The 24,359-nt window shown below is 41.2% G+C and overlaps 1 protein-coding gene across 4 annotated transcripts in view; it reads right to left on the bottom strand.

Moving 5' to 3' along the window:
* The window catches only part of Nup93 (nucleoporin 93), a 103,551-nt gene that overhangs the window by 31,194 nt on the left and 47,998 nt on the right, over positions 1-24,359 (bottom strand). For 3 of the 4 annotated variants that reach the window (XM_031340902.1, XM_031340903.1, XM_031340904.1), the window contains one exon: positions 2,998-3,060. In XM_031340902.1, coding sequence (XP_031196762.1) covers positions 2,998-3,060 — 63 coding nt within the window. Of the gene's footprint in view, positions 1-2,997; positions 3,061-17,324; positions 17,726-24,359 lie in introns of those variants that run through there. The other variant, XM_031340905.1, reaches the window with a different exon arrangement.

Genomic DNA, 24,359 nt, shown 5'->3' with positions numbered 1-24,359 from the left:
CAGAAATCCACCTGCCTCTGCCTCCCAAGTGCTGGGATTAAAGGCGTGTGCCACCACCGCCCGGCCAAGGGCAGCACATTTTATACCCTTTCTACGATGTACTCGTGGGAGAAATGAACAAAACTTTAAAAACTCTTCCCCTGTTTTGTTCTTTGTACTGAGAATCAGACAGCATGGGTGGCAGGAATGGAGGTAGGCGAGCCAGTTAGCCAGAGTTGGAATGTGCACAGAAAACCTTTGTCTCTTGTTAATGTGTATAAACATAAAGGCTATGCATTTTGACGACAGCTAAGTGACAGATCAGAAAGGTGGAGCTGAAATGGAGAAAGAAGTGATTCCCTGGATGTGACTCACAATGCGTACACAAGGATACCACACCTTTTCTAATGTTCTTCTTAGTGGACGCCACTGCCTCTTTAACCTTGAGCCTCTTTCCACAGCAAAATACAGGGTTCAAATGGCAGAAGGACCAGGGAGGGTGGAAAGAGTTTTCAATAAGAGCAAGTAAGACCCAGGTAAAGCTGTGACACTGGCTCAGGACACTATAGCATCAGCAGGGTTTCTCTTGAAGACATGCTCTCTGCTAATAACCAAGAGCAAAGTAGTAAAGGCTACTGAAGACCATGGACACCATACCAGCCCAGGAAGCAGGCATGATGACAGTGGGGCCAGTCAGAATGCAGCATCAGGTAAGGGTTAAAGCAACCACAGTGGGAATTAACTACCCCAAGTCCACTCCGTTTACTAGGCTCTCCTGGTACTTCTAGAAATACCAAACAGCTTTGAAAAGTGGAAGCTTTGGGGGTTCACATGTCCCTGAGAAGTATGCCAAGTTATTTATTTACAAACAGCAGCATCTTAAACACTGTCATCCTATTTATCGTTGGTGTGATAAAGAACACAAAATAAAAGTAAATGGCCCAACATTACAATTCTCTTGTCTTAACCATACCATCCCCAGCTTATCTTAGGGACAATGGGACATCTAGCTTGTGGACTAATCGGGGATGATGAGCCGCCCATCTGCCCAGCTGTGGTCTGTTAGGTTTACAGTGGAGTATGTAGTACTGAACCAGAGACACAAAAAGTAATGGTGACTAAAGAGGAGCAATCAACAAGCTGCTTAAAAAAGAAGCTAGAGAAAAGGGCAGGGAGGGTCTGAGGCAAGGTAGGAGGAACTGGACATGGAAAGAGTAAAGAAACGTTGAAAGGAAAGATCTAAAACTCAAAAGGAAGGCAAAAGCAACCACAGAAAAAGTAACAAATTAAAGCTGAATCATGACTGTTGTTATGTATGGAGGGCATTACCTGTAGAACACAGTTAAGAGAAGAAGGCAGGGAGCAAACTGGGCAACTGAATTAAGAACATGTTGGGAGCCCCTGAACTCCATTTTAGCAAAATGAAGAGAGCAATATACTTTGGCTTCACATCCTATTACTACTGAGCTGCTGCAGCTTTTAGACACACTTTGTGTGTTCTGCTGGGATGCAGTAAATAGGAAAAGCAAGGATACATTTGTGGTTTTCTAGCCCAGCATTTCAGCGGGACATTGGCAAGTTATTCAGACATGAAATTGTAACCGAAATGCCAGGAAGCTGCTGATTTTTAAATTATTTTTTACTGAAAATTATTTTTGCTCAGCAGCAACCTTCCGATGTCCAGCCAAGTGAGAGGTACCCCTCAGGCTGACTCCTAACACTGGAATGTCTTCTTCATAAACACATATGCACACATTTTGTGCTATGGCATATCACCTAAATTGTTTTGGCTGGCTGCACATTTAGTCTCAGTATGGCACAATATTTAGAGACTGCCAATTTCAGAAACACATTCTACAGGGTAAATGTATTAAGGTTTGCAGGCATTCAAGAATCCTAATTTAATTTCATTGGTCTTTTATAATAGGACAGTCAATTTTGGTGAGAAATTCAAGAGTATGAACAACAACAATAAAAAAAATCCTTTCTAAACGTCTTCAAATCTAAATCAAATGAATTTCTCTATTTCCAGGACTAAGTACTGCTGCCAACAATGTAATTAATGAAAATTGGTCATGTTAACGTTTTTGGAACATTTCTTGTACATTAGAGAAGGCAGCCATGCTGCTATCAGTCCTACTGAGGATTTTACCCTGTAGACTGAACTAACAGCACATCAAGCAGGGGCACTTCTCACTTTTATTACTTTTCAGATTACACTAATAATACATAAATACATTTCACCTGACATCCAAGCTAAGTAAGCACTGCAACAGAACCAGCATTCCTTCCTCCAATCCCTTTGCAGAGAGACACAGCAGACAGACTGGCAGGTGCTTCTGGGAGAAGGCATCTTCTCAGAGCCAGGTCTAACCTGACAGCTAACCTTTTCTCTCTCTTCCCCAAAGCCCTCTCAGGAGCCTCCAAACTCTTACTCTGCACTGGGATGTTACTGAAAGGCTGCAGTCCTTGTCAGAAACAAGACGAGCTAGCTCTCATTAGTAAGGAGATGACCTGTGAGCACATTTAGCCGACATGGGATGCTATACTGCTGTGTCTTGGGAATCTCACCTAACAATTATTATTCGCTCCCAGAATGAAAACGCCCAGAAATACCTGTGTAAAACCATCTGTTCTGATATTTCCAGGTTGAGAGCATTTGCAAGGGTGGAGATAGGCTAGAATGTATAATGGCTGCTCTGGGTAATGTATCTGCCATCATTTAGCATACCAAACATATTCTAGAAGCATTTGAGAAAATGTTAATATGGAGATATAGGGCTTGCTACCAACCTGAAAACCTAGAACTGAGCTCCAAACCCACATGGTAAAAGGAAATAACCAACCCACAAAAGGTGTCCTTTGGTTCCAAATAAAAGACAGTATAAAACAAAATTTTAATTAAAAAAAGGGGGGGGGTCACCATCATGCCGTAAGATAAAGGGAACAGAATAGGAAGGACTTGCAATCCATTGGTGAACACCATCACTCATGCATCTCATGTCAGTTGTTTCTTACCCTCTTCCGGGACTCTTCAATAGCAGATAACAAGGCATTATCTTTCTCATTCTTCAGGAAGCCCTAGAAAATGAAGTAAAGCCACATAACCAAGGTTACTTTCAAATAGCCAGAAGTACACTGCTGAGCAAAAAATAATCCAAAGAGCCAGGCATGGTAACGCATGTCTTTAATTTCTGGCTCTGGGGTGGAGACAGGAGTATCAGGAGTTCAAGACCATTTTCAGTAACACAGGAAGTTTGCAGGCCAGACTAGGACATTGGAGACACAAATACTCTCTGTCCTCACTGCCCTGCCAAAGCCTAGTGCCTCCATTTACTAATGGCAGGACATTAGCCAAACTCTTAAATGCCAGTTGACTTATGTATAATAATGAGATAATGTAATCAAGTTCTTGGACACAAGCCTCAATACACAGCTCTATCATTAATACTAATTGTCTACATATGTGGAAGACATTAAGGAAAGAGAGCTCAGGATGACCTCCTTGTTCTTGTCCGCTGTCTCTATCTGCCTGAGATGAGGTCAGTTGAGGGAGGATACGGGAGACTGTGACAATAGCCACAGATGGTCAACACCCTGTCTTTTATATAAAGGTAAAGCTTCTTTTCCACAGCTTGGGGCTGAGGGGCCTAAGTAGTAACAAGAAAAGCTACAATTAGTATTATATATTCATGTATGGAGATCAAAGTCTTGGTTGTAATGTGAAAGACTCCAAGTTATGCTACACCCCGGATCCACCTACATTCTGTACAGTTCAGTTGGCAAGCAAACTATTCATATTCATACATTTATACATTTTAATGACCTGCTTTCTTTGCAATGCTTTCTTTATGATTTTTTAAAAAAGATTTGGGGAATGTAATAGAAAGAATTAAGCAAATGCTTTTAAATGGCAAGCCCACTTAAGATGTATCTGATGCCGGGTATGGTGACGCACCCCTTTAATCCCAGTACCTGGGAGGCAGAGGCAGGTAGATTTCTGAGTTCAAGGCCAGCCTGGTTTACAGTGAGTTCCAGGACAGCCAGGGCTACACAGAGAAACCCTGTCTCAAAAAGCCAGTAAGTAAGTAAGTAAGTAAGTAAGTAAGTAAGTAAGTAAGTAAATAAATGTATCTGATGATTTTCTACAGATATGGTTAGTTTCAATACTTGCATTTTAACAACTGTAGCTTTACTGCACTCTGTCCAAATAACCTAGTTCTTAAGCTGCTGGTTAGCAAATGTGGATGGAAGGCAATACAGGGATAAATTTGGATAAGATATTAACAATGTTCTTAGATTTCCAAGATCCCTTATACACTGGCCCACGGTTCCCCCACACACACACCCCCGCCCCTGCTCTCATACTCCACACCGCATGGTGCACTGAGACAGGCAGCCAGCAAGCAGTCCCCTCAGGAAGACAGCTCCAGGGCAGCTCTGAGGATTCAATTCAGACTGCAACCTACACTGACAACAGGGCCGTGAGGAGAGGTGAGGTGAGGTTTAGGGAGAGGCTTCAGTCCCTCTTGAATAACGGTCCCCACATACAGGAAAGGGAGATAATGATGTCGTCATAAAATATACATACACTGTCCTTCATGGAAAAAGTCAATTAAACTTGTATTATGAATTCTCTATTTTTGAGACAGGGTCTTAACTATGTAGCATCCAACTATCCTTCTTGTAAGGGCTTCAATGGCTAAGGCTAAATTAAAGGCTACAGTTTCACCATTTATAAGCAAAACTATGCATCAACTACTGTGGATTGATACTGTTCAACAATGGGTAGGCAGGGACCATGTGCTGCTGCTTTGAACAAAAGTGGGAGTAGGAGGAGAAGCCACTGTACAATAAGGCCTAGTTTAACTTTTCTGCTATGGCTGATACAGAGGGCAGTATGTTAAATCTCATATTCTATCTCCCTTCTATGCTTCTCTGATCTTCTCAAGTCAAAAGATCAGCACATTAACTTCTTTTAACTATGTTTACATTCATGTATTATGCATACATACATACATACATATATACATACATACAAGCATGCAAAGCAGTAGTCAGACACATTCACTTAAAAGCTAAATAAATCTCATGAAACAGAGCCCTCAATTGAATTAAAAAGAATTCCTTCTCTCTCCCCCCACCCCACCCCCACACATACAAACCAACATTACCCTCAATTGAAGAAAAAAAAGGCCATATATTTGAAGAAAAGTTGGGCAGGGGGTTTACATGGGAGGGGCAGGGGGGTTATATTGGAGGGGCTGGAGGGAGGAAAGGGAAGGGGGTAAATGATGTAATTTTATTATAACTTCCAAAAATAAAAGATTATCACAGAAAAAAGAAAATAACAAATTATTAGGACCAGACTAAGCTCCTTGTCTTTTAAAAGCTTTATTTTAGAAAATCTCAACATATTAAATGAAGCATTTGCGCATGAGACTCGGATTTCAGATACAACCCACATATGAACAAAGACCACACCATTATGTACCTCGAAAACTACCTGTTCTCTGTAGTACACACAACCCACAACACCATCATTTCTCAGAATGCCTGGAAGACAGACAGGTCCAGGCCCTTTCCCAGATAGCACAGTATGTACATGTGACCTGTGCACATTTTAAGCCATAGATCACTAACACAATGTGAGTACCAGGTTAAGAGCTTATATACCATGTTTTTTTAGGCAATAATGACAAGAAAATCTGCCTATAGTCAACATCCCTCCAATAGGTCTTACCATTTCTCTCTCCAAGGCTACTTTAAACTTCCAATTCTCCTAGTTCAGCCTCCCAACCACTGGTATTACAGGTCTGTGTCACAACATTGTACATGTCAGCCAAAATGTTTACTCTAGAATGTTTGTGTTTGGCTATATATAGGGCCAATTACATTTATTTTGATCTCTGATATTTATCTTTTATTCCTTTCTACAAGGAAACATTAGAATAGATTATATATATTATATATTTTTAAAGCTATACATTAGCAGCCTATCTTTTAAAAAGAATTAACAGGTACACAGTACTGAGGGGATCTTGTGCCATCTAGTGGTGATTAATTTCTTCTAAAAAACACATCCTTGGGGAAAAGTAATGAATGGAGATATTCTAAAGACACTGTCGCTCTCCCATAGACTATCAAACTATTGAGACTACCCAAGAAATTTCAATTTCCCCAGGTATCTCATGATGGGAAAAAAAGGGACTGAAACCTAGCGCAACTTGTCCCCAAGACAAAAACTTAACACAGGTCTGACAACTTCTCAGACCACCCTGCAGGCTAGACTACAGTCCGGATGACGATGGGAGGAGCACAATCAGACTAGCATTGCTTGGCTAGGCATACTTCTTGCTCTCTGCTTTAACCTAAACCTCATGTCAGGAACTTGAAGCTGGATTTGGAGGGGGTGGGGACCATTTGCTCCTCTCCCAGTGTGGTCATATTGAAAAAACTCTTTTTCTGCTCTTTACCACCACCACCTGCCCACCCACCCATTGGCACCTACCCCAGACAGGGCTTCTCTGTGTAGCTCTGACTGTCCTGTAACTTTCTCTGTAGACCAGGCTAGCCTCAAACTCTGAGATCCACTTGATTCTGCCTCCCAAGTGCTGGGATTAAAAGCATGAGCCACCACACCTGGCTCTGTTCTTCAATCTTACTTCTTTCTTTAACTGGTCTATAGAGGATGAGTAGCCCTAACTAGGGCCAGGCTTTGACTCTTAACTCTTAACAACAGTAACACAGGGCTGGAATAAAATCTCTAAATTAAAGAAGGGTGCAATAATGTATTTTAACATATAAAATATGAAAGTAAAATTAAACATCAAAATGGATAAAAGACTCCTATCTTCTTCCTCCTTCTTAGAGCCTAGATGGGGCCAGGTATGGAGGCTCACCACTATAATCCCAGTACTTGGGAAGACTGCTGCAAGTTCACGGCCAACCTGAGCCTCAGAGTAATACTATGTCTCAAAACACCAAAACCCAAAGCATAACAAGAATAAACTGAACAGTTGGGCAGAACCATAATCTGTCTCCATCCAGGTTTCCCAAGCCTCTTCCTTGACTGGTTATGACTAAAGTTATGTTTTCAGTTTAAATTACTGTGCTTGGGAGATTCATAAAACAAACATGCCTCTAACCTGTAAGCCCCACTTGCCAAGAGCAGATAACACACTGGAATGCTGGGGGCTGTTGTTCATGTAAGAGAAGAATCGTGTTTCTGCTTCTGTGAACAACCTTGGTTGTCCCAGCTGATCACACGCAGGCAGAATGTATGTCAGGATGTATGTCTGTCCTTGGTTGGACAAAGATGGTTAGTACATAGCCTTGTGGGTCTTGCCTTTATAAGCCCCTGTTTAATGTAATTCAGTTCCATACTATGGAAATCCAGTATCCTTCATTCTGGATTAAATAAAGCTAGCTTCAAATTTGGCTCAAAAACTGTGGTAGTGGTCTTATTCTTACTGGCAGCATTAACAGACTTTGTCTATGTACTTCTTTTCTTTTTTGTTTCTGTGAGACTCTTCTTAAAACTTTAAAGCCTGTCTGTCCTCATCCTGGAGAGGTGTTTTTATCATTTATCAAAAGTGGGTTCTGTGAAAAATGAAGTCAGGGTACCAAGGTAAAGGCTGAGCTGGGCCTCCACTACTGGGAAGGCCTCTGTGCACGGCTCCCCTCCTACTCAGAGATGCCTGCAGGCCTTTAGGGTTAATATGCCTATATCCCACTTTCCTATTTGCTCCTCCCTTCTAGGGCCCTGGAATTGACACTTCACTGGCTCTTGGAATGGGTTTTGATTTCCAGTTTTCTGGAACACACAATAGCTCCCATTCAGGAAAGAATTAGGCAATTCAATGACATCTAGGGCCAATCTTTTAACAATAGAGAAGCATAAACATCACATGTCTAAAATATCCACAGTACACACACATACACACACACACACACACACACAAACAGACAGAGCCCTAAGTGTTTGCATATATGTGTTAACACATGCATGCCCGGTTTCTATGAAGGCCAGAAGAGGGCTCCTCTGGAACTGGAGTTACAGCCACCATATGGGTGCTGAGAACTGAATCCAGGTCTTCTGCAAAAGCACCAAGTGCTCTTAACTGCTGAGTCATCTCTCCAGCCCATCTTTGTAAGAGGAACTAGGCCGCTATGTGATGTACCTGATGGAGAATAACCCAGACCAGAACTTCAAGGTTATGTTCATTTTCCTACCAATACTGTAGTATTTCAAGGACCCAGTAACCAAAATGGTTCCTAAATAGCTATAGACCAGGAAGATAAGCCTTATTGTAGTCTATATAGTCTCTGGTATTCAGAATACCCCAGAGAAGAGGCAAAGACAAACAGACCTCCGTTTTGCCTAATGGACACATTTTCTTAGCTTATCTGCTTTCTAACAGTGAGAAACTGGTTCAGCAAGTAAACATGCTCTTCTCTTTGAAATCCTCAGGACCTGAGGTCAGCTCCTCAGAGCTTACATAGGCACATACATATGTGTGTGTACACACACACACACCCAACATAATCTTTTAAAAAAGAATCTCTAGGGATGGAGAGATGGCTCAGTGGTTAAGAGCACAGACTGCTCTTCCAGAGGTCCCTAGTTCAATTCCCAGCAACCCCACAGTGGTTCACAACCATCTGTAATGGGATCAGATGCCCTCTTCTGGTATGTCTGAAGATACTGACAGTGTACTCACATACATGAAATAAATAAATGAATCTTAAAAAAAAAAAAAGAACAAATCTCTAAAGAGAAAATTTTCTATGTACAGTTAAGTCAGAAAAGAAAAGCCATTAAAAAATAGATTTTACACTGCTTCTTTTACAGGTCTCTGCTCCCATCTACAACAAGCAAACTTGACTTGAAGAACATATAAAGTTCCTCACTGCTGTACATGCAAACATACATACAATTAGAGGCTGCTGTACAAAGGAAACGCCATATTTGATATGGCTCTCACAACACAAAACACTATTTATTCTCTCTTTCCTCCAACAGACAACTGTCCATACATGCTGTCAAATGGAGACAGGCACTGCATCTGATGGATGTTTACCAAAAATGGACACCACAGAATCTTTGTGCTGCCTCCCATTTAATATATATATATATATATGATAGATACAAGTTAACAGGAAATGTATAATAACCAACATTCAAAATACTTAAATTTACAATTTTGTATTTACTTATTTGGGCCAGGGGTCATGGCACATGTAGAGGTCAGAGGTCAGAGACAACCTGTGGGAGTTGGTTCTCTCCTTCCATCACATGGCCTCCAGAGACTGAGTCAAGCCATTAGACTTGGCAGCAAATGCTTTTACTCACTGAGTTATCTCGCCAGCCCCAAAATCAAAATATTAATGTGAAGTCAACCATGGTATTAGGAATGAATACTATGATTGAACAAACTGCCAAGACACAGACAAAATAAACAAGAAAAGGCTGGGCGTGGATGCAGAAGCAGGTGGATCTCTGTCAGTTTGAGACCAGCCTGGTCTACATAGAGAATTCAAAGACAGCCAGGGCTATATATTGAAGTCCTGTCTTTTTGAGGATGGCAACAAAGGAGGCAGATAAATACATAGAGTAATTCTTATTTCAAGATGAAACAAAGCCCACAGTGAGCTAGGCCCCTGGAATGGTGTGGACTTGCTCTTCATCAGTCCCTTCTGTCTGTTGATGCCCCCCCCCCCAAGGAATCATTCAATGATGAAACTCAAAGAGCAGATACTTTTACATTTTGGTAGTTCCCAAGTTTTATATTAGAGAATTTACATAATGTCTTGGAGCACTTTGGGTCATTTTATCAAATAGAGAGTACTGTGTTAAGATAATATACAGAACGAGGCTGAATCTCCACTAACATTCAAACTTTATTCTCCAACTCAGATTTAAAGTAAGTCCCACTGCTTGTTTTCTACAAAAATGTCCAATTATCTGTTGATAGATTACATATGCTTCCCATAAGGAAGTAGTGTCAGATAGACAAGAATGACATCACTAGTCTGATGCTGTGTGAGCCAGTGCTGAGCCTAGCAGCCCTTTCAGCAGGTGGCAGTAGATGCATGTTCAGACAGGTCTGGAGCCAGAGGTGGCAGCCCCTGGCAATGTAACATAGTGCTGTACAGGTCATGATGACAAATCTCATTTTGTATTTTGAACAAAATGAGCTTCAAGTGTTAGGTTATAAAGAGGGTCATAAAATTGCATGCTGATTTGGATCCTTTAAGGCAGATCAAATTATTGTTCAAATTGGTTTACCGGGCAGTCTTCTAATTCTCCCCCAGGAGGAGGAGAACTCACTGTCCAAGAGGAGATGCTAACACAAGAATGCTCAGAATGGGTGGTACGACCTCCCATATGACAAAGGGCACGTGGCCAACATTTTGACCTTAGGGTGCTGACACGTCTGGTCTCTTCAAAATCATGTCAGTAGAGGTCCATCTGCACCACTGCCTTCTAAGAAAGCATAGGCCTTAAAGAGAGACATTACTGTTAAGTCCACTTACACTTTGTGTACATTTCCTCCAATGCTCCACACCCCCAAAACAAGCAAAGCACCAGAACAGAAGCCCAACCTCTAAGACTTCAGAGTCAGGTAAAGCTGTGAGCAAAGCAGCAGCAAGGTTGGGTGGTGAGGACTGCAGAGATGTGTAAAACACCCACCCTATCAACATAATGTGGGCATGAAAATACTGGATGCCTCCTCCTAGCTCTGCACCAAGGCATAACACTGAGGTTCATTAGCACACAGTTACTAACTTGAGGAAGACCATGTTAGAGGCTGCCCATCTCAGTGAGGCTATTTAGATCCTATGCTGCTGCTGCTAATGGGACATTCTTATTACCTGCCTACCCCATCTCACATCAGCCATTTCTAGATATTCAAGAATGATAAACAACTCACACATCTCAGTTATTGGGAGGCTCCATACAGAGGGTACAAGTATTGATAAAATCCTATAAATAAGCGATTCCTTTGACACTGGTGACAAAGGAGAAAAAAAAAAGGTTTTCTACAGATTCTACTTTCCTCCACATCCCAAAAGGCCCTGCTGCCCCTTCAGGCCAGTATAATGCACTGCTTTTTCACAAGAGGACTGGAGAAAGGGGACAACTTGGTCTGTGCTGCTGTCACACCACTCCTTAAAAACTACATCCAAGCCTACACCCAGTTATAGAGACCATGATGTAGCATGGAGTGCCAGACTGTGGTAGCAAGACTCTAGGACTCTGCTCTCTCTCTCTCTCTCTCTCTCTCTCTCTCTCTCTCTCTCTCTCTCTCTCTCTCTCTCCTCCTCCTCCTCCTCCTCCTCCTCCTCCTCCTCCTTTTCCTCTTCCTCCTCCTCTTCCTCCCTCTCCCTCTCCTCCTCTGCTGAAATGTGGCTGTCACAGTGGTAGACATCAGGGAGCAGGGGGCCAAGCAGCGGCTCTGACACTGGGGTAGCACCAAAGAGAAAACACAATTGTGAGCACTTCCTCTCCTTTATCCAATTGCCCCTTAACCTCAGCATACTTGCTATGGAGACACAAGAAAGGAGAAGATTCTGCAGGAAGAACTTTTTCAATCCACCTTTGCAAATGGAATGAATATTAATGGTACACTGTGTGCTTGGCTTCAAAGAGCAGCAGCAGAGGCCTCTCCTCACCCAAAGACATGAATAGGATCTCAAAACTGGACCCCACGCTCACTCTAGTGGAGGAACAAGGTGGGTTCATTAGGGGACAAAAAAAGCATTTCAAGTTCATCTTGGACTTTGGATACTAAACCTGCCCTGCAGCATAAATGGGAATACATCAATAATAGCCTGGCTTATAAGCAGCAAGCCTTTCCATGGCCCTTAAAATGCATTCTGAAAAAGCCCACTAAAGTAATCTCTACTCTTAACAAGAAACAAGACTAGGAGTAGAGTCCTGAGCTTCACCTGATCTTGTGCCCTCCACCCTGTTGGGAAAAAAATGAAAGCAAGCTTTGGACACTGAGCCAGGGGTTGGGAGTGGGCGTTTAGCAGAAAGTGTGTCTCAGTCAGGTGAGAGCTAGCAACCTGCTTTCCACTAAGCTTAGGATTAAGCCTGAGCTCTACTTAGCAAGCACAAGGATCACTGTGAGGACAGTGTTTAGGTGCCACATTCATATTAATTCCCTGCTGGTACCCAGTCATTCACACTGCAATCAAGAATGCTCCACAGCCTCGCCTGCTCAGCGGCTTCACCTGCTCTGCAACCGTGCTTCTGCTGATGGGTATGGGCACGAGCCAGGATGAGTGTCACAGAAGAGAGAGAGCCTTTGTTTCACTGTAGTCCCTCCATGCTCAAAAATTCATTTTTTCAAAAAATTGGAAACAACCAACCAAAGACATTTTCTCAGATTTCACATTGTTTTAAGTGTAATTTGTCAGAGCTCTCCTTTGTTAACAGTGCTTGGAGTTTTGCTCTCCCCTAAACCTCTCTATTAAGGCTGGAAACCTTTAGACTCTACTCTGTTAGAGCCAAGGGATGCTGCGGAATGTACCACTTAACTGTCACCAAAGACACAGCTGCAGGTCTGGGAAATATAAGCAGTGGAGAACACAGGGAAAGGCCATTAATCAAGGAGAAACTGCCCCAAGTTAAAGGCAGCTAAATCCTTTTACTTCTTCCTTTGTCCTGTAGAATGGTAGAGGAGTTGTCTGCTAGGGATGCCTCAGAGAACCCAGTTCCATCCCAGCTCATAGAGTGCCTTATTATTCATGTTCAACCATCGCCATGAGCCTAGGAGCTTCACTTGCAGGAGAGATCATATTTTTTTAAAGGTTTATTTCTTTATTTAAATGAATACACTGTGGCTGTCATCAGACACACCAAAAGAGGGCATTAGATCCCATTTCAGATGGTTGTGAGCCACCATGGGGTTGCTGGGAACTGAACTCAGGACCATCTGAAAGGCAGTCAATGCTCTTAACTGCTGAGCCATCTCTCCAGCCCTGAGATCATATTTTTAATTGTGCATTTATAAGGGACAAATTGGTAGTGTATATCGTCTTCAACACAATCCCAGGAAGACTCTCGGCACAGCTCAGGAGACATTTCTGGGACAGCTGAAAATAGACACTTCTGGAATTAGGTTGCTCCAGCACAGACAGACAAATTGACTCTCAATCCACCAGCCAGCCAACAAAGACCCCCCCCCAAAAAACCAAACAACAAAACAAACAAACAAAAAAAACAAACAAACACCAAAACAAAAAAACAAAACAAACAAACAAACAAACAAAAAAACAAAAAAACCCAAGAAACCCAGAGGAAGTAGATGCAGACAGCATGTAGGTCAGGAATACAGTGCTGTGGATGTAGTAAGACATCACTTCCTTAGGCCTGACCTTGAGAAAGTTATTTACTGCAGTAAACCTTGCTTTACTTAACCCAGATAAGCTGATTGTGCCAGATAAAATTTATGGTTGGCTCCAAAAATTCCAAACTTGTAAGAGATGGGAATGAGAAAAAGCGGCAGCAGTAGCATCACCGCTCTGACCATATTTCATCTGCAGAATCATCTATATCCGGAGTCACAAAAGAATTACTGTAAACTTCATTTTGAAAGCACTGGCATATTTCATATAAAAAATAATGAAAGCCCATGAAGAACCAGAATGAGATGAAGAACACGGTCTTACAGGAATGCTACTTCACCTTGCCATTAATAATACTGTTCTGCATTTTCTAAAGATTTATCTATATAACAAGTTCCTACATAAAGAACACACAATGGAGGACATTCCAAAGTGTTAATACATCTCTTAAAGGTGGTATTTGAAGTCTAGACAGTGCTAACAACTCTTTAGGAAAATCTGAAAACTTCTATCTCCTACTGATAACAAGTAACCATGAACTGTGGTGTTCCAAAGATGTCTTCAGACTGTTTGAGAAAATAACTGCAGTCTGGCTCTCCTCATGATGCCTCTGGTGACGCCATTTTACTCTTTCTTCGCTGCCATCTTAGTGCCACTGCATGCTTCCTAGCAGGCTGGCTGGCATGTCTGCTTGTCTACTCTGTACTGCCAGCGCAGTCAAAGGTGTGATAGGAATATATTTTCTGTCACGGAAAGAACGGACCCCTGATTCTTTACTCTCAAAAGACTAAAATTTTATGTGAAAACTGAAAAGCTTCCAAACTGCAGAAACTCAAGAATACTCTACAAGTATCAGGAGAGCCTCTTCTAGCAGCTGAACTGGAGTAGACCAGGCTGGAAGCAAAGAAAACACAAAGCACTAGATCTGTGCCACCTCCCAGCTGATCTAAAAAGGTACTTGGCATAGAGCTTTTTGATAAAGTCAGTAACAGGGAGGAGGGGAGAACCCACGAACCAGCTAACAAATAGCACTTAAAGGCCTTTAGAGGAAGGCTTTGTGGAGCTCCCTAACCCATCCACCCCATGTTCTAGCACTTACAGGTCTTTAGAGGAAGGCTTTGTAGAGCTCCCTAAGCCATCCGCCCCACACTCTAGGTAAGCCGGCAGTTCTGATTCACTGCCTGAAGACATTTCATTTCAGGGTGTAAGCCTTGTGGAGATCAAAGGGAAAGCCACCCTTTCCTTTCTAGCACATATGTGAACAATTAATGCATTCAATGCAGGGTCTCTGAGACTGGGGAGGGAAAAAAACAACAACAACAACAACACTGAAGACCCGGCTTCTGTGTGAGAAGTTCTATTAGCACTGAGGATTTACAGAACCTCTCTAGGACTCAGGGTTTGTACAACTGACTCTGCTATATCAATGTAAAGTTGCTGTGAAGAAAACTGCTCTTTCCTAAGCATCCAACATGTGTTAAACAGAGACAGTGCTTAGTGAACAGGATGAATGACCTACAGGACGTGGCTTTCTAAACTTGCTACAGGTCAAAAGAATTCTGAGCACTCAATTCTGTGAACTGAAACAGTCACTCAGTCTGCTGAGGCAGCTCTTCAAGCAGTTAACTGTTAGACTTAACACTCTTCAGGGTTAAAAAATAAACACACAAGTCAAAAGTTAAAATCCACACGTTTTCTCTCAGCAACAGCAGAACAGAATATAGATCTGAATCAAGTCAAGTCCACCTACATTCAAGAATCCAGGTTCATAAGCTTACAGTTACAAAAATGAGTTTTATATGAGAGCTTTGAGTTCACAAGTATTCACTAAGCAAAGGCACTAGAAATGGTTCCCATACGTGTATCTATTATTTTTTTTAGAATAAAATCTTTGTTAAAAACACTTTTTTCTTGTGCCATTTAATCATGTACTCATAGATCATTAACATGGAAGCCTTTAAAAAAAAAACAATGAAAAGCTCTAAAATTCAACAATCCTTTTCAGGAATAAAAGATGTTCTTCTTGAAGACAATTAGAGAACCTAAACTCTGAAAGTCACTACTCTTAAGCTTCCTTTTGTTCCCTCAGAAACCATTTCCATCTTTGACTAGGAATAAATTCATACTTATCATTACTAATGAATAATTAATTAAGGTTATTTGCTAAAATCACTCATGAATCTCGTATTTTAAGGATATACCTGAATTTTGACATAGAACTTAGAAAAACAATCCAAGGGTCTCTGCTATACTTTCCACAGTGGCAACATTAGCTTAAAAGTCTATTTTATCCATCAACCCAAAGACAGATTTTCAACCTTTATCACTACAGGAGAAATACTTACTGTAGACAAAAGGATTCCATTTTCTTTCGGGGAATATTCTCCCAACTCCTAAAGAATTCTTCCACACAGTGTGCAAAATCTGTTGGTTCTATAGTACAAAGCTCTTGTGCCATAGCAGCTAATGTAAATGGATGGGCCTGCAGTTGCCTTCAGAAGCCTGTTCACCTCACCCATGATACAGCTAATTGTTAAAAATGGTGGATGAGACGTTTTCCATACATTACATTAAGGAGTGCTGATGAAGGCACTGGCATCCACCCACTTCAAACAAAGAGAAATAATGTGCAACTGTACAAGGCATGGATAACTGAGTCATCTCCCTGTACACAGGGTCAGGGTTGGAGGTTTCCTCCATCTTTTACAAAATGCAAAGCACAGCTATTGTCTCACCTCTAGATAAATTATATGCAGTGTTGCATCAGGTCGACTAAGTCCAGACCCCCCCCCCCCCCCCCCCCGCCTTACGCCAAGGGGAGCCAAATTCTCACTGCTCCCTCCCTTTCTGAGCAGCTCTCCTCTATTCCCCACTTGACAGCTTCTCTAGCCTCTTATTGTTAGCAATGAAAAGTCCCACCTCTGAAGGGGCCAAAGCCCTCAACCAGGTAAGCAATTCCAAATCTCAGACCCACAGGTCCCACAACAAAAACATATTCTTGAGATAAAAAGGTACACACACACACACACACACACACACACACACACACACACACGCACGCACACACGTATACACATATATATAAAGAATTTTATTGTTTTTAAGGATGACAATGAACTGATTTAACTAAAACCAGTTATTTCTGATATTAATCAAGCTATTAAGTATTATTTATAAAAACATTATTATTATCTTATCATTCTCCAAACACAGTTTACATGACTTATGAAGTTTTTATTTTACTTACAAGAATCACAAAAATCTGAAATATATGTATAACATATGTAAAAGGCCTATATAGTTCTCAGTTGGAATTTAAGAAATTAGAAATATTTTCTTAATTGCCAATAACTGATAACTATTAAGAATTTATGTTAGGTACTAGTATTTAATTTTTCTCATTTAAAATCTTATACTAAACCATTCCTTGTGAGACAATTCCAATCTCTGTCAGTAATTTTTTCCTTACACAGGAAACCCACGTTATGAGATTCCATGAACGAATGAACACACACACACACACACACACACACACACACACACACCTAAATTCTAAAGAGGGAACTGGTCTGAGAGAGAGAGAGAGAGAGAGAGAGAGAGAAATTCTAACTTCATATTTCACATCATAAAAAAATTCTGTAGTTCACCTAGCTCTTAAAAAAAAATCTTGAAAAAGTCTACACTGTTTGCTACTTAAAGATGAAATCCTAAAAAATAAAAAAAATCTTTAATCTTCAGGCAGATCTTTGCCCCACCCAAACAATTTTTTCTTGTTTTTAAGCAAAACATTAAAATGGCAAGGCACAAATCTGAGTGATTCTCAGAAGAATCAAATACTTTTTCTACCAAATGAGTTAAGCGCTGCCAAATTTATCTCAAAATTCCACACAAACCAAGACCTTACCTTTCAAAGACATTGCAATGTGCTGTCACTCTAACACCAGGGCTCATTTATCTTAATTTCTTTATGAGACAAGAAATCCTACCTGACGCTCTCAAAAAAATGCAAGGAGTTGCAGCCGGCGAGGCGATCCGCAGTCACTGCAGCTCTCCTACCCTTCTGGTGGGGTGAGTGCTGCTAGCTTCAGTGCTCAAGGCTTCCCACCCCAAACTGCCTGGATTGAAAAGTCCAGTGGGAGGAGGAAGAGAGAGAGGAGAGAAAGAGAGGAAAGAAAAAAGGGGGAAAAATCCAAGCTCTCTGCAAGTGCTAATCTGACTAAAGCACTAGAGTCCAATTAGACAATGAGACTGTCGCATCCTCTTAAATGGGGTGCACGGCAGGCCCCTGCGCAGAGCACTGCATCACAAGAGCACACTCCACATAAAATCAGAAAAGTCAGCTATCAGTTTGCAAGCACAAACTGATGGGAGTAACAGTTTATAGGTTACAGAAGGGTATTTTATTGTTAACGGACCGTACCAAGTTAAGATTAAAGAGGGGGAGAGACAACATGTAGGCAAGGAATGCCAGGATACTTTTTCCTTCAACTCAAGCCACTCCAATTCCTCTGATGTGAATTTCTGATGACTTCCGACATCTTGCATGGCTAATAATCACTTCTCTGTCATGTTCGGTTAAAGTGGGAAATGCATTTGCTGCATTATGATGCAGTGCTGTGGCCACAGATTGCTACACCAGTTGTGCAAAGCTGGTTCCTTAACTGAGCAGCAGAAATCTGCACATGTCATAATGCTAAAATAAATGGTAGTTAAAAGACTTTACACAGCAGCAGGCAGATTCTGCTATTTTAGTCTACAGAATATGTAGCTCCAACGTGGAGGATTATCTCAGACACCATGCCCTTGTCAACTGCACTGCTCTTCGGAGAGAACAGTAAATTCACCATCTTAAATGCTTGGTCTCTTAGTAGTTAAAAGATTTTGATACTAAATAGCTACTCGGGTTAATTATATCTTTGTACAGAACAGAGGTTATTTGCATTTCAGGAATATACAGCCAATGAAACTGTCAGTGACACTGGAAAATACAGGCCTTTTATTAACATATGCTCAGCTCAACTGTCACTTCTTAGTACAACATTTCAGGGGGAAAACATATGATGTGTATGTAATGAATGCTCCCATTCTACTGCAACAATTTTTAAGGTGCTTGTCAGAAAGGGGTACTTTTGTCTCCGTATGTTTAACATATATCCTGGAAATTAAAGATCAATTGTTTTTCATGGTAACAAAACAAAACTCAATGCAGCAAATAAGTGTGCAACTACAAGGATGTTTTTATAAAATAGCAAAGATGAAACCGCACCACAATGGTTAAAGTCAGATCAGTTAGTGAGAGGGCACACACTGGAAAGAAAAACCAAAAAAGCACTCCTTCTTCAAAGCGACATTAGAGAACCTGAGAGTGTAATCTGTTGGCTGTACACCCAACACCTACACTTACAGAACCTGAGTGATATAGGACACATGCCAATTTCATAATGTACTTCTACATAAATATTAATTTACCACTTAGCATTCAGAGTTTGGGTACTTAAGGTTATTTATTCTATCACCATCATTTGTACTTTAAGAAACAGAACCAAGTCATAGACTTTGGTACTAAAAAAAAAAAAAGCCTGTAATTCATATATTTCTTACATCAAAACTTCTGTCAATTAAATACCCAGAATTGAGATGCTTCTGACTTTTCCACCTCATAAAAACAAATCAAAACCTTCAACAAAAGGAATGAACACAGGAGCACACTACAGCTGGTGTCAGAATGCTGAGTAGTCAGACAAGGAAAGGACTTAGGATACTGACACAGGAAGAAGCCCAGGAACGCCTATGTTTGACTGAGACAGCAGCAAATACCTAACTCAGAGGTGCATGGTGCTGAAAAGGGCTGTAAAGCTGAAAAACTTCCTAATTTTCTGATCCTAACTTAAAATTAACTGCACCAACAGTGCTATTCAGTGCCATAGCAGATGTCACAATAGTTGTTGCTGACATTCAACAATTCAAGTTTTTATTCCAGATCCAATACAAGGTACCACAGACAGCTCAGAACTGCACAAGGAGGGAGGCAGGAGCATGTGTGGGGGGTGGCTTTGAAATTAACCAGACTCAGCTTAGGCTCCAATTACTGAACAAAAGACAATCCTGGGGGACTTCTCTCTGAACCAGAACAAGAAGCAAACTCATTTGTCTTTTATCAAATAAATACTGTATTGAGCATAGCAGACATGCAGCAATAAGGGTCCTGTCTAGAAATGGAAGGAGCAAGAAAGAAGATCCCAAATATCCAAGTGTGGTAAAAGTCAAAATATCCCATTGATGCAGAATCTGGTGGTCACGTGGGGAAGTGAGAAGACACCCTTTGTTTACTTAAAAGCAAAATATCACTGCACTGAGTCCGTAAAGTCTTTTTAATCTTTACTAATTAATCCCCCACCCCAAAATTAAGAGAATATTTCTTTGTATCAAAATAAATTCTAAACCAGGTCAGAGCCCTTTTCCCTCAATTCATGAAAATTTTTAAAGAAACCAGGGAAGAAGCTCAGCTCAGGACTGCAGAACAATTTGGCAGAAAAGGCCTCCAAGGCAAAGAAGACAGAGGTGTAGCTAATTTGCCTTCAGACTAAATGCCTAAATGTGGAGGTCAGAAAAACACTGGGAAGGATCTCTACATGTGTCACTAGCCAAACACAAACAAATCCATTCTTTATATGAGTAAACTATTGCTCTCTCCACCAGAATTTTATATATATGAGTACGCCAGAAGAGGACATCAGATGGTTGTGAGCCACAATGTGGTTGCTGGGGATTGAACTCAGGACCTCTGGAAGAGCAGTCAGTACTCTTAACCACTGAGCCATCTCTCCAGCCCCCAATCCATTCTTAAATCCATTTTTAAAATTTAGTCCTAGATACTAAAAACAAGCAAAACTGGTAATGTTGATTCATACTTACAATCCTGGCACTGGGAGGCAGAAGCATGAGGATTTCAAATCCAAAAGATAGCCTGAGCTATCTATATATATAGGGAGTGCAAAGCCAGTTTAAGCTACATAGCAAGACTGTATCTTAGGGGTGGTGTCATCTCCACTCAGTGGTTAAAGAATTCTCCCTTAATTTGCTTCCAGAGTACCCACATCAGGCAGCTTACAACAGTCTGTAACTCCACCCCAAGTGATCTGACACACTCTCACCTTCACAGGCACATAAAGAAAGGGAGAAACATATTATTAACAATTTAAATGATAAAATTGTAGAACAGAAAAGAAAGCTACTGAAATTCTATAGTTCATACAGAATTATAAGCACTGTCAGATAAAATCATATTCATGTAAACAACTGTGAAGTAGCTTTACAAGTACAATGACCACATGCAGAAGATCACCCAAAACTGGGTGGAGTCTGTTTTGCCAGGTTCACTGGGCTGCTGGGAAGATCAAACAATATTGCTAGTGGGTACATCCTATTTTGATTTTTATGGCAGGTCTCACTTATCATGTAGCCTAAGCTGACCAAAAGCACTACCTTCCTGCCTCAAATTTCTGGGTAACTGAAACTACAATAGGGTAACCCTCCTTTATTTCTTCTTAGAATTCACCTGCTCTCAAACTTATAGCACCTGCTGCCTACATTCAACTGCTTGCCAGGCATTCATGCATGAACCCATGTACAGGCCAAAAGAAACACTTAGCACATCACTTCTAAGTGCCCCTTCCTGGCTCTGGTATGACTCTATTATCCACCTCTCTCACTTTCTGCAAGCTGAACCCATTTTATCTCTCAAAGCCCACTCAGATCCTAATTACTCCACAGATTCTTCTCCAGCCTCCCCAGAACTCATCGTTGCCTTTTCTACCTCAGAACTCCCAGGGCATTCAGAATTTTATAACACTCTCACTCAGCTGGCAGCTTGATCCTGTTGTGGGACCATTAGTCCTGTCTCTCTAGAGAAAAGACAGGAAGGTGGCTCTGGAAGGCAGTGCCTAGAGCTTACATTTTTTCTAATTATCTTTGGTGGCTACCATATGGTGTTATAGTAGTCAACAAAACCACTCCTGTACACTATGTCTCACCCAAGTAGAAGATGCAGATGATTGTTGAAAAGGAAAGCAAATATTATTCTGATTGTTGTTGGTTCTTTCAAAATTCTTCAGCTTCCTGAAACAATTCCCAGCCTTAGGTGATGAGACAGATGCTGAGATGGTTCTCAGCCAACATGCAGAAAGGCACCAAACAAACTCTTCCCGTGACTAAGCATCATTCCCAACAGTATTCAGTTCCCAGAGTCAGCAGCCCTCTCATAGAGCCAAGAAGGTTTGAGAGAAATGAGAAGGCTCTCAACCAACAACAGTGGTAAGGCGCACAGCTCATCTGTCCTTACATATCTGCTGAAAACCAACAAGGAGTCCACAGTCATGGCACACATTTTATCCAGAACACTGCATGAGGAACACTACTATATAGAAGCAGTTGGTTAAAAAGACAACTTGTTTATGTCTTTACCTTGTAGTAAAACAGTCAAGGTTCATTCTCTCTTGTTTCTATTCAGGCCATTTGACCAGGGGCCAAATCATATGGAATGAAAACACAAGTACACCCTGCTTGGGGAAAGGGGTCTTCCTGCCACCTGGAGGCAAGGTTCTTCCTGTCTTCTTCTGTGGCAAGTACATGTCATAGTGGGATGGGGTGTTAAGAGTGAGCTATGGTGTGGTATATGATATGATATACAATACAGTAAGATATACTATATCCACAAGCTAGTGTAAGGAATCTGACAGGAAGACTTCAGCTGTTCCCTGGGAAAGGCAGTAACCAGTAGGATTAAAACAGGAGGAGGAGATAGCCTCCACAAATAGTTCTTCCAGTAATCCACTGAAGTTTGTGACAGACTCATGAATAGTCCAGACTAACCTCAAACTGGTGATCCTTCTGCCTCTGCCTCCTGGGTACTGGGACTGTAGGCATTTGTTACAGCTTCAAGGGACTTCCTGATTTTGAGAAATGCAAAATGAAGACTCTTTGCTTGTCGACCATATACCTTGTCTCTGTTTTTGTCTATCTGCCTCTGTCGTCTCTCTCAGCTCTAACACTAACAGACTTCAGGATTGAGAGATGAACAAGCCAGGCAGTGGAGGCACATGCCTTTCATCTCAGCACAGCACATGGAGGGAGAGGCAGATGGATGGGTCTCTCAGTTTGAGGTCAGCCTGGTCTACAGAGCAAATTCTAGGACAGCCAAGGCTATACTAAAAAGACATGCATTGAAAAACAAAAACAAAAGACCTCAAACAAACAAGAAGGATGTGTGTAGAAGAGTAAAAGGTAATGAAATAATAAAATTATATGAAGACTCATGAAATTCATAGCTATAAAATTTCTGAGACTACTCATTTCCTTTGTGGAACAAGTTAAGGAAATGAAGTGCAGAAAAACTAAAGTTCTACCCAGGGCCCTGCAATCACCTGGCCTGGGTTCTTACTTCAGCGCAACAATAACTGGACATTACTGTCTTTGCTGAGCTCACTGCCTAGTGACAGGGCACTGAGAGGAACTACTGGGCACATGCCTAAGCCCCAGGTTTCAGGGAATATGAAATTACCTCGTGGGGGATAAAAATGATTTCAAAAGAACGGCCTCTAGCTTGCTAATTCTTATTACCAATGTACTTTACACAACAGATGTGTTTCTTGCCAGACTGCAAACGGAATCCTCTTAACATCCATTTTGAATTTAGTAGGGAAGCTGCTATATGAATGAATATTAAAATGAAACATACCAAAATTTGTTTTATAAATCCACATATTCAGAGTGTGGACTGGCTTATTAATATAGGGCAGAGTATGTTACTTAGAGGGAAGGTGGATCTTAATTTCCACATAAGCTTTTTGCTGCACATGTTTATTATTTATTATTTCTACTTTTTGGTTACTGGTTTAAAACAAAGGACTACTTGGCAGAGCAATGGTGGCACACACCTTTAGTCCCAGCCCTTGGGAGGCAGAAGTAGGTGAGTTCTTTGAGTCTGAGCCAAATTCACACAGTGATATCCTGTCTGAAAAACAAATACATAAGAACAAGCAAAGGACTCTTTAATAAAAGAACAGAATTACTACATTTACCCGGTTCTCAACAATTTAAAAATGGGACAAAAACTATTTATTTCATTTTGGGGACAGAATTTCATATTTATTCACACAAATACACATCCTTTATATTTTGTCTTGACCAGTGAGAAGACTCGGTGGGTAAAAGCATTTATTGCCAAGACATGAGTTCCATCCTCAGAACCCACAAAGTAGAAAGAGAGAACTCTGCAAGCTGCCTTGTGACTACACATGTGCACTGTGATGCATTTATGCACACCTGAGTGTGTGTGTGTATGTGTACATATAACTGTAAAAGTTATTGTATAAAGAAAACTTATATACGGGACTTCTACTCTTTTTTTTCTTTTTCTTTTTTTTTTTTTTTTTTTTTTTTTTTTTTTTTTTTTTTTTTTTTTGAGACAGGGTTTCTCTGTATAGCCCTGGCTGTCCTGGACCTCACTCTGTAGACCAGGCTGGCCCTGAACTCAGAAATCCACCTGCTTCTGCCTCTCAAGTGCTGGGATTAAAGGTGTGTGCCACCACTGCCCAGCAGGGGATTTCTATTCTTAATGTCTATTATAAAACTTAATGTCATTCCTAAAGCATTTGGAGTGTACCAAGATATGATAAAATTATGTTCAAGAATGTAGGTCTTAAGAAAATAATCGCCAGGCAGTGGTGGCACACGCCTTTAATCCCAGGACTTGGGAGGTAGAGGCAGGTGGATTTCTGAGTTCGAGGCCAGCCTGGTCTACAGAGTGAGTTCCAGGACAGCCAGGGCTACATAGAGAAAACCTGTCTCAAAAAACTTAAAAAAAAAAAAAAAAAAGAAAAGAAAAGAATCAGAAACTGGGCATGTCAGCATGTGCCTTTGATCCCAGATCTTGGGAGGCAGAGGCAGGTAGATCTCTGGTTTCTAGGCCATCAGGACTACACAGAGAAACTTTGGAGAGAGAGAGAGAAAGGCGGGGGGGG

Source organism: Mastomys coucha, unplaced genomic scaffold (genome assembly GCF_008632895.1).
Source record: "Mastomys coucha isolate ucsf_1 unplaced genomic scaffold, UCSF_Mcou_1 pScaffold22, whole genome shotgun sequence".
Classification (NCBI taxonomy): domain Eukaryota; kingdom Metazoa; phylum Chordata; class Mammalia; order Rodentia; family Muridae; genus Mastomys; species Mastomys coucha.
The sequence above is the reverse complement of the archived record's forward strand: the minus strand, read 5'-3'. Positions and strand labels throughout refer to the sequence as shown.